Source organism: Populus euphratica, unplaced genomic scaffold (genome assembly GCF_000495115.2).
Source record: "Populus euphratica unplaced genomic scaffold, PopEup_1.0 scaffold91.1, whole genome shotgun sequence".
Taxonomy (NCBI): domain Eukaryota; kingdom Viridiplantae; phylum Streptophyta; class Magnoliopsida; order Malpighiales; family Salicaceae; genus Populus; species Populus euphratica.
Genome location: NW_011499917.1, coordinates 57,107 through 68,192, shown reverse-complemented (window position 1 = coordinate 68,192; position 11,086 = coordinate 57,107). Strand labels below are relative to the sequence as shown.

The 11,086-nt window shown below is 29.0% G+C and overlaps 2 protein-coding genes across 2 annotated transcripts; both read left to right on the top strand.

Annotated features, from left to right (window-relative positions):
* The first annotated feature begins 5,351 nt into the window (after nt 1–5,351).
* LOC105134676 (uncharacterized) lies at nt 5,352–6,054 on the top strand. Its single transcript, XM_011039175.1, has one exon. It carries the CDS (start codon nt 5,656–5,658, stop codon nt 5,779–5,781), a length of 126 nt encoding a protein of 41 aa, XP_011037477.1. The 5' UTR covers nt 5,352–5,655; the 3' UTR covers nt 5,782–6,054.
* On the top strand, nt 5,652–6,693 carry LOC105134677 (ocs element-binding factor 1-like). The gene has a single exon (XM_011039176.1). It carries the CDS (start codon nt 5,952–5,954, stop codon nt 6,417–6,419), a length of 468 nt encoding a protein of 155 aa, XP_011037478.1. The 5' UTR covers nt 5,652–5,951; the 3' UTR covers nt 6,420–6,693.
* Nucleotides 6,694–11,086: the final 4,393 nt, after the last annotated feature.

Sequence of the window (11,086 nt, the reverse complement as noted above, 5' to 3'; positions counted from 1 at the left end):
TTGGCTATTAAAAAACTTGGATGAATTAGACCATTAGCATAGGAAAAAAATATGACATGGAATAAAAAAGATTCGGTGAAATAATAAGATTCAGTAAATTCATGTTTCTGAAACGCGATATAATTAAATACCATGGTATTTTTTACTTAACTGAATAACTAATTTATAATGATCAGTGAAACTAGTCAATTTCTTTTAAAAATAATAAGATCTCAAAACATTCAAAATCAAAAAGATTTTTTATATTTAAAGATCCAACGATAAATATAATAATGTAACCTCCACTGTAATAATACCTGTTTTTATGTTTACATGTTTAAACAGTGAAATAATAAGATTTAGTAAATTCATGCTTCTGAAACGCGATATAATCAAACCATATTATTTTTTATTCTGTTGAATAATTAATTTATAATAATCGGTGAAACCAGTCGATCGCTTTTAAAAATAATAAGATCTCAAAACATTCAAAATCGAAAAAAAAATTATATTTAAAGATCCAACTATCTATGTAACAATGTAACCTCCATTGTAATGATACCTGTTTTTATGTTTACATGTTTAAATTGAATAATTTTAAATAAAAATTTATTTATGATGATATTTTATGAATAAAAGATTAAGAATATTGTCTAGAGATATATTTCATATGTACTTCATACTTTAAAATTACAAAAATTTACAATAAAATTTTCATAAAGATAAATTTAATTTTATGTTCATGTTTCTTCAACTAGATATATTTTTATTTTTATTTTCCATATTTTTTTATTTCACAACAATAACCAAATACTATCTAGTAATATTATTACATTATTTGGGTTGGGAATAAGTTGCGATGCAGGCATTGAACAACATAATATTTGTTTTTGCATTAGCATTATGATTTTGAAAAAAAATAATTATTATTATTTTAAATTAATTTTTTTAATTTTTTTATTGGTTTCAGTAAATATCTCACTTATTATCTATATATACTACATAGAATCAGTTGGTCAGAAATCTTGTATGATTCATAATTTAGAAATTTGATTTGGATTGAATTTTTGTTTGACTAAAAAAATATTAATCTACTTGATCGCACTTAGTGCTTTGATGAATTGGTCAGTGGCATGAGAAGAATTTAAAAAAAAAAAAGAAGTGAAATGCCATAATTTTAATAAAAAAAAATAATTAATCGAGGCTACCCTAATGCCTGATTTGATAACTCAAGAAGTCAATCCTTTTTCATGCCAGATCTTGTTAACTATAAACATATCGCAGGTGATCTGTTTGTCATCTCAATTTTACAGTGGCGGTCTTATCAAGGATTGCAAAAACTCATCCTTCCCCGTATGAGTTGAAGAATGCATTTGGCGAGTCGGGTTGAGCCATGATCCGAGAAGTTAAGGTAATCCTACTATAACAGAGTGATTCAAGGCTAATCTGGGGATTTCCTATTTTTTTAAATAATTAAATGGCTCAGAACCCAAGGTGTAGTAAACACCCTACATCCCTAGATTTGCTTTTCTCTTTGTGAATCAAATGTCGTGCTAGGAAATCATCAGTGGACCTTGTACGTGTTAAACTACCAAAATGCTCAAATCTAGTTCTTTTTTTAAAAAAAAATTAGACAGCATTCGGGGATGCGTGATTCCTGCTCTATGCGCCAATTTCTATGAGTTTTTTGTTTTTGTTTCTAGCATAGTAAAAAAACAAATAATATAATAATATAATACAAAAAAATATTTAAAAAATTAATATATTTTAGAGCATTGGAGATTACATTTATAGCATGTGAGTCCTAATTATAATATACAACTGTTTTAAATTATAAAATTATTAAACACATATTCAATAAAAAAAAAAACATTATAGGTATATCAAACGGTTCAATAAAAAAAAAAAAAACATTATAGGTATATCAAAACTCAATGGTGTTGGAGTGCATCGTATAAGTGGTTTAAAAACAAGTTAGCTCCGACACCTCTGAACAACTTATATGACCTACTATATTTATTGTTGATGATATTTTTTAGTGTCATTGAATTCATCCCATCAATATCTTTTAAACAGTACTAGTGATATTATTAATGAAATTTTGGTATGCCTCCATGATCATTTTTTCTCCTTCTCTTTAAATTTGCTAAGAGAGAAAAAAAAAAGATCCTAAAGACATACTGAAATTTCGATGATGATACTACTTGTACTATAAAAAAGATTCTGACAAGATAAATCTAATGACGTAAAAAAAAATCATAAACAATGAATAAAATAAGCTACAAGAACTATCCAAATATATAACATTGCAGCGCAAAATATGATATGGGATATCATAAAATATATCAAGGCTCATTTATCTTTAAATTATTTGTATAGCCTATTTTAATTAACATTAATGTTCTTTTTTGGTATGATGAAATTCATTTAGTCAATATCTTTCCAACGATGTTATTACTTAAGTTTTTGGTATGCATGCAAAGTTTTTTTTTTAATTTTTCATTTTTTTTGGTTAAATCTTGTCGTATAGCTTTTTTTTCTTTTTCCTTTTCTTTCTTATCTCATTTTTTTTTTATTGAATCTTGTATCCATTGAGATTGTATACATGATCTGTGACTTTCTAATATGTGGTCCTTTTCTTAATATTTTTTACATGTTGTTATTTTATCAAATTTCTTTTTTACTGTGGTAAGTAAAAAAATAAAAAACTCCAATTTCTATGTGCCGAAACCCGACGTCGTTTAGAGGCAACCAATCCTGTTTTTTTTTTTTTTGGTTGAAAAACCAATCTGTTGATTTTGCCTTGGGTAGTCTCGATGTGAGATAGATAAGATTATTAAAAGGAAAAGGGTCTACTTTGCAAGGTGAGCATGGCTCGGGCACTCAACTTGCACTCTTCGGTCGTGGAACTAATAAAAAATGCTATAAACGTGCAAGTGGATGTTCGATGCTTGAAAATAGAAGATAACTTTTCTTAAAATTAATCCGTGGGTTGTTAGGCTGTGTTTGTTTGATCAGCTGGATTACGCTTTTTAACTCTTTTTTTTTTTTAACTTCAAATTATATTTTTTTTAAAATTATTTTAATATATTTTTAACTTCAAATTATAATTTTTTTAAAATTATTTTAATATATTAGTATTAAAAGAGTGCTTAGAAATGCAGGTGAATTTATATTTTAAAAAAATTAAATTTTTTTATTAAAAAATAATATTTTTTATATTTTAAATTATTTTGACACGCCGACCTTAAAAATAATTTTAATAAATAAAAAATATTATTTTAATATATTTTAATATAAAAAATATTTTAAAAAATAATTATAAGTATATTTTAAAAATGAAATGATAGGCTATGTTCGTTTGACCAATGTATTTTGAAAGAGGTTTCTTAAATGACAAGTTCTAAGGAAAAAAATCATGCACATAGAAGGGAGGAAACTTCTCTTGAAATTGAGTTTATAAGTTGATTTAAATGGATTTTTATAATGGTTATTTTTAAAATTATTTTTTATTTAAAAATATATATAAATTTTTTTTTTTTATTTTTTAAGATATTAATATATTAAAATAATATAAAAAAATATTTTTTAAAGAAAAATAAGATGTACACAGACACAACCTAAAATACAATTTCAGATCTGCAACCACATGCTTTGCCCAATTTGAAGAAGAAGATTGGTTCAAGGATTAACATTTTGCTGTGATTTAAGGAAAATGAGATTATATTTTTGTATAAAATAATTTACAAGATCAATTTTTTTCTTATTGAAAATATTTGCATCAATTATGGTAATGGAAAAATTCTTATCTAAATTAAGTCTACCACATTACTGAGAATAAACAAAAAGATATATATACGAAATACATGGAATGCTATATGTTTTTGTATAATATTTCATATTAACAACTAATCTTATTAAAAATGCTAGTTGTTAACTTGTTATATATATTTTGAAGTATTGGATTCAGATATAGACTTGCGTTATTAGAAATAAAATTACGAGGACAATAAAATCTAAAACAAATAAAATATAACAAATTAAACCAAGCTAATAAATTCTACCTTAATTTATAAATGATGCAATGAATTTTACTCACATATCTTATATTTATCTAGTAATTATTTTTCAGGAAATGTTAATATATCTCTGGATGCAAAGACAGACTCTCATCAACCTTGTAGAAAATCCATATTTATTGCTCTTTTTTTTCCCCTTTGGAATACATTCAGTGGTTCTTACCTTGCTCGTGTATTTATCACTAGAAAGATTTGATTGTAATTAAATACAGAGTAAAAATGGTATAACGTTTTTTTAATAAAAAAAATTATAATTTCTTTTTACTGTTTTTTTTCCTAATAAACTTAAAATCTCTTTTGATGGATTTTTAAATAATATCTTAAAGACAGTGTCATTCATGGAAAGCTCAACAATAATAGCCTATTACGAGTGGCTAAATTATAGAAATAACTACTCACATTTCTTCAAAGAAAGAATTTTCAATATTCTTGTATTTTTCACACATAAAAATCAAGCGCATTGCTGATTGTATTTAAATAAACATTAACGATGTACTATTTTGAGTGGCTAAAATATAGCAATAAATATTTCAATTCTTTTTTTAAATTTTGAATCCCTTTTTTTTATATTGTGTGAAAAATGTTACCTTTTCAATAATAAATACAACAAATGTGACAGTGTATCCAAGATAAATCACATATTGTTTTTTTAAGTGTGGTGTATATATCTTTTATTTATTTTTATTTAGAAATGAATTAAAATAATATTTTTTATTTCTATTTTTTAATATAAATATATCAAAATAATTTAAAAATATTATAAATAATTAATTAAAAAAAACAGTCAAACCTCAGTGCTAAACAAAACTACCATTATTAACGGTTGGTTGATCCGCATTCCAGTGCTTGGTTTAAGGATGAAAAAGGTTTATTTCCTTTTACTGTACCTGGATTCGAGTCCTGACGTGCACGCTTGTTATCCCCGTGGTGCCTTACATACCTACTAGATTTACAGAGTATTCAGTGAGCTATAGGAATTAGTCATATTATACGCAAGTTGACCCGAACACCTAACATAAATTAAAAAAAAAAAAGTTGATTGATCCCAGCTGTGGATCTGGACACTTTTGGAGGTCCCCTCCTATCTCTCCTCCCTTACCTCACATGTCCCATCAACTTTTTTCCAGCAACTTTTTTTTCTCTGATGAGATCCCACCAAATTCTTTAATTTCTCTTCATTTTTATTTTTTTAAAATTATTTTTCCCATCAACCTGCTAGTCTCTTTGGCTCTATAAATGCCATCCTCTCTTTCGCTTGAAGCCCCCTTCCTCCTTCCTTTCTCCCTTCTAGCATCTTTCTGGCACCTTTCCTTCTGAATATTTTGCTTACATGTTCCTGGCTCTCAAAGCACCTTGTTTTGTCATTGAACTGTAGCTATATTCTGCCATTTCTATTCTCCAGTCTTGATCTTGGATCTCAGTTTCTTGAATCCAAAACCCATTAATATTCTCCATCTTGGTACAATTCTTCTGTGCTGGGCTGGCGTTTTGAGGCTGTTTCAAGCATCAAGTCACAATCCTTTTTTTTGGGTTTCTAGTGGGGTTTTTTAAATTCAAGTCTTGATGATAAATATTTTGTTCTTGATGTTTGAGATTCATGTCTCCAATTCTCAGTGAAATCTTCATTACTGGGTGCATGATAAATTCTACCTTCAGGCGCAGGACCCATTTAGTTCAATCATTCTCAGTTGTTTTCCTTTACTGGTTGTATTACGTTTCATGATTTTTGCTCAAAACCTGATCTAATATAATATACATAAATATAAAGCTAGTAATATTACTACTACTATTATCTGCATTACTTTTGAGTTTGTTGCTATTTGGGTCTTGCCATAACTCTCTGTTTGTTGCCGTTGTTGTTTACAAGTTGCAAACCTGTTTTGTGGGTCTCTCATGGCTTCCTCTAGTGGAACATCTTCAGGATCATCTTTGATTCAAAACTCAGGTTCGGAGGAGGATTTGCAGGCATTGATGGATCAGAGGAAGAGAAAGAGAATGATATCAAATCGCGAATCGGCGAGGAGGTCTAGAATGAGAAAACAGAAGCATTTGGATGATCTAATGGCTCAAGTGTCTCAATTGAGCAAGGAGAATCACCAGATTATTACAGGCATCAATATCACAACTCAGCGTTACTTGAGTGTTGAGGCTGATAACTCAATCCTAAGAGTTCAAATAAGCGAGCTCAGCAATAGATTGGAGTCTTTGAATGAGATAATCGGTTCCTTGAATTCAAACAATGGTGTTTTTGGAGACTCGAGCACCTTCAATGAACCAGCAGCTGACAGCTTCTTGAACCCATGGAACATGGCCTACCTGAATCAGCCTATAATGGCGTCTGCAGAGATGTTTCATTACTGATCTGTTCTCGAGCAGAAGAGAGATAGAGAGATCTGTTAGGAATAATCAAGCTTAAGAAATTATCACTCAAGAGCTGATTATAATTTAAGTAGTTTGAAATAAGGCAACATATGTAGAAGTAAAGGGGTGGGGAGTAGATGGATATGTAAGAAAGAACAAAAGGGTTGTGGCTAGTTTGGTTCTTGGTCTGTAAAAGGGCTTGCGAGTTTTACAGTTTGATGTAGTAGAATTTCGCTATTATAGTAAATGTAATGGTATTATTTTTAACGAGTTCTTCTTACTGTTCCAAGCTGTGTGGATGGCCTTCACAGTGAAATCAGCTTTGTTTCTCGCATCAAATTTTTTAATGAAAAAATATCTGTAAAGCGGGCTTTCTTACGTTTGACAAACTGAAATAATTGAGTGCAAACACAATACTTGTTTATGAAGTGTATAAAAACAAAGCAGCAGTCTCCCTCCTTCCTTCGAGTGTATATTGTTCATTTTTTTCCCTTTATTTGAAGCTTGAGCTGTGCATTTTGACTAATTGTCCAGGAAGCTCTGAAGTAGTGGCTGCTGATTATATATATGCGGTGGCTTGTGAATTTCTGAGCTATAAAATGATTTTTTGATCCACTTGGAGATGTTTCAGAGAGCCACCACTCGTGTGATTACTTATTTAGAAACTACTGGGCAAAGACCATGTTGCTATGCATCTCGCCAATTTTGTCTCGCATGAAGTGAGAGAATAGGACCTTCAATGAGAATCAAGCATCCGATCCAATCTTGCATTATTTAGCACCTCACGTTTGCAGATTTATTGAATGACAAGAACCCAGAGGATTTGACAGCGGCCCCCCAGCATCTTTTTCAGTGTAAAACTCAGAGTTGCCGTTAATATCAAGAACACCAGGAGAATATTTGTTTTTGGATCTTAAAAATGCTCGTAAACAAATTGAAATAAATTTTAAAAATACTTTAAAAAATAATAATTATTATTATTACATCAAAGTAATGTTTTCGGATGATTTTTTCACACGTTAAGAGTAATCAAATTACTGCTTCCAAGCAGATTAACCCCTAAAATCTCATTTATCTGAAGTAAGAATGCAATTGCTAGGAATGAACCCAATTCACGAAAATAAACTTCTTGACTGAAGCAAATCAATAAACATGGTTCACTCAATATGAAGGAGCAATGGAAAGCAAATTAAACTTGACTGAACGATTGGAACATGGTTGAAGACACAGACTGCAGTGTTTGAAATTGCGTATAGAAAATACTTTTAAAACAAATTAAAATAAAAAATATTTTAAAAATAATTACCATTACACTTTTAAACACAAATATTAACGTGGGAGGCGTTCATGTAGTCGTGGAACAGATCCCACGTGCGGGAAACAATACTATCAGTAGCCATAGATATGGAAAAGGCAGAACTATTCATGGTTCTCTCCACTCGAGTGGTTTTATTTTTGGTTGGTCTCAGTAAAAAGCCAACAGGGAACAGGACGAATGGGCTCCAACTTGGGGAGGCTGTAAGGGATTTATTTTTATAGGTTTCGATCACACTAAATACAAAAGCATTGCAAGGGGACAAATGGAGTCATGCCTCAGTCGCAATCCGTTGTCCCAATCATGGTTCCGTAAGCAGCAGAGCAACTTTCTTTGATTTTCTTTTGCTAATGGCCTTCTTCTGCAAGCATTGAGGAAGTAAATCCTATCCCAAAAATAAAAAAGAGAGCATCGAGGAATCGATAAATCGCAAAGCAAGCACCAAAGCACGTCAATCAAAGTCGTCTTATTGCTTGATGACATGTGTAAATTAAAGTGGCCTCCAAGATTGAATGCTGGAGAAAATTAGTCAACATCGTCGCTAGTTCTTCTAAGCATCTGTCTGCTAACTTAGAGATTAGCACTAGTGATGTGAGATTTGCTTGTCTCATTTCATTTATTTGCTGGAAAAAGATTTTGTTTCAGAAAGTAAATTTTTTAAAAATAAATTATTTTTAATATTTAATAATAAAATAAAAATAAATAAAAAAATTCTTTTTAATACTTGTTTATATCATAAAAAATAAGTTGAAAAATAATTTTTTATTTTCTTTACTTTTTTCAAGTTTATTAAAATAATAAGAAACAAACCTTATAAATTAAGGAGTTGAATGCAAATAAAATTGTGAAAGAATATAATTTTATAAATTAACTAAAATAAAAAAAATAATAATCAAAATAAATTAAAATAATAGAGATCAAATCTAATAAATAATTTTTTAAAAAATAATAATAATTATAATTTTATAAATTATTTCAAATAAAATAAATAATAATCAAAAGAATGAGAATCAAATTTGATAGATAAAGGATTTTAATTTAAAAAATAATAAGAAAATATAAAATAAAAATTATAAAAATTAAAATTAAAATTAATATAAAAATAAAATTCTAAGAGATAAAATTGAAAGAAAAAATTTAAAATAAAATATATATAGTAATCAAAAGTTTGAGAACCAAATTTGATATAATTAGTAAATAATATGATAATTCTAAATTTTTTATAATTTTTAAAAAGTGTTTTCAATTCAAAATAAAAAAATATTTTTTTCTGGAAATGAAGCTAATTTTTTTAACTAAAAACATTTTTTATTAATAAATTTTTTTAATTAAAAAAATATAAAATTAATTTTTATTGAATAAATAAAAATTTAAAATATTTTAGTGGTAGAATTTTTGAATAAGTGGAGAGAGAAAAAAGTACACATGTTATAACTCTAAATACCAAGGCCCCAGTCAGTTCTTGAATTAAATTTGGGAAGGTTGTTCGATGTTTTTTTTCTTTTTTCTTTTTGTAATTATTATTAACAATAAATCCTGGGGTGCATAGGTTTTTGGCAAGGAATTTTCCCAAGGACACCAAGGTTAATTCATCAACTGTGTCCATGTCCGAAGTTCTCATGGAACTGTTTGCGACCAGAGAAGAGTTGAATTTAAAATCTTGAATAGAGAAATATTGTGGTTGATGATTGTGAGGCGCTATATCTTACTAAAATTCAAACCTCGTGATATTTTTATTAAATTAATTCAGATTAATATAAAAAATATAAATTAAAAAAATTAGAATTCTTATTAATTAATTTATTTATTTTAAATGCTTAAATTAATCTAAATATAAAGAAATTATATATATATATATATACGTTAAACTGAAAATATTATTTTTTTGTTAATAAATAAAACAATATCAAATATATTATCTAACATATTTTCCTAAACTCACGATATAATAACTACAGTCATTATAAAAAATTATGTAAAAGAGAATCTCATAGATGACCATGCTTCATCAAGAATATAGCTAACCAATATTTAAAATTTTAAAATCAACAAGATTCTATTTGTTTAAATTTTGAACTCATGAAATCAATGCAAATATATAGGACAATAGTTAGAATTATTTTCTATTTAAATCCTCTATAAATGTATATATCAATAACGAAACATCATAATATTTTTGCATTCTTCTTTACAAATTAAAAGTCTTACATGGTATTAGAGCCACTAAAAAGACATAGTCTTCTCCTCTTTAATTCTAAATGGCCTTCTCATCCTCCTCAAACTCCATTGCTCCTATTATTATCCTAACCCTCTCTAATCTTGCATTTACTATAAATATCAAATTGCACTCTTCCAACTATCCTATGTGGAAAGGCTCAAGGTTTACCATACTTTTGAGGTCACGAACTTTATGGTTACCTTAATGGAACAATCTTCATTCCACCCAAAGAAATAGATTTCTCTTACTCCAACACAAGTGTCCTTCAAAAAATTCCAAATCCTCAATATAATTAATGGCTTCGTCATGATTCTTTAATTCTAGCCACCATCAACTCCTTACTCACATAAGATGTCCTACACCACATTTCATGAGGTATGGCTTACACTTTCGCGCAACTTCTCCTCTCTTTCCCATGCTAAAGCGATCCAAATTCAAATCCAATTAGCTAATGCTAGAAAAGCCGCACTAACAGCAAATGCGTAGTCCTTCTCCATCAAAAGAATGTCTAACGAGCTTGCCTTTGCTGAACAACCTCTCACAAATGATGATATAATCACCTTTGTTCTCGCAGGACTTGGCTAGGAATATGATTCCTTGACCTCCATAATTACTTCAAGACTCGATCCTGTTAGTTTGGAGGAACTCTACTCCATGCTTCTCATTTGTGAATCACAGATAAATCATAATAATCAACCCCTTAAAATTATTGCTTCTGTAAAGCTAGTCATAACATGACCCCAACAGTACACCCACCAACCTGGAATTTTTCAATACTCCAATCGTAATCGCGGTAGCTATCGTAGTTGGAGACGTTCTCACTTTCATGATTCCATCCAATCAAACTCTCTTATCTGTCAGGTATGCTTCAAACTAGGACATAACGCTAGTAAATGTTATCACCGCTTTGATCATTCAAAGAACCAACCACAAGCATTGCTTGTTGCCCACTATCTGCAAACTAATAAAGAATGGCATCCTGGCACAGGAGCCACCTATCATCTCACAAATAACATGAAGTATTCGTGTTCCTCATGAAGGCTATAATAAACAATATGATATTCAAGTGACTAAAGGTGCAGGTCTGAAAATTGTGCAAAGTGACACTTCTAGTAGATCTTCTTCTTCTAAATC

Bases quoted from the DNA above. Each gene is read 5' to 3' on its own strand.
- LOC105134676 (XM_011039175.1), top strand. From the start codon at position 5,656: ATGTCTCCAATTCTCAGTGAAATCTTCATTACTGGGTGCATGATAAAT.
- LOC105134677 (XM_011039176.1), top strand. From the start codon at position 5,952: ATGGCTTCCTCTAGTGGAACATCTTCAGGATCATCTTTGATTCAAAAC.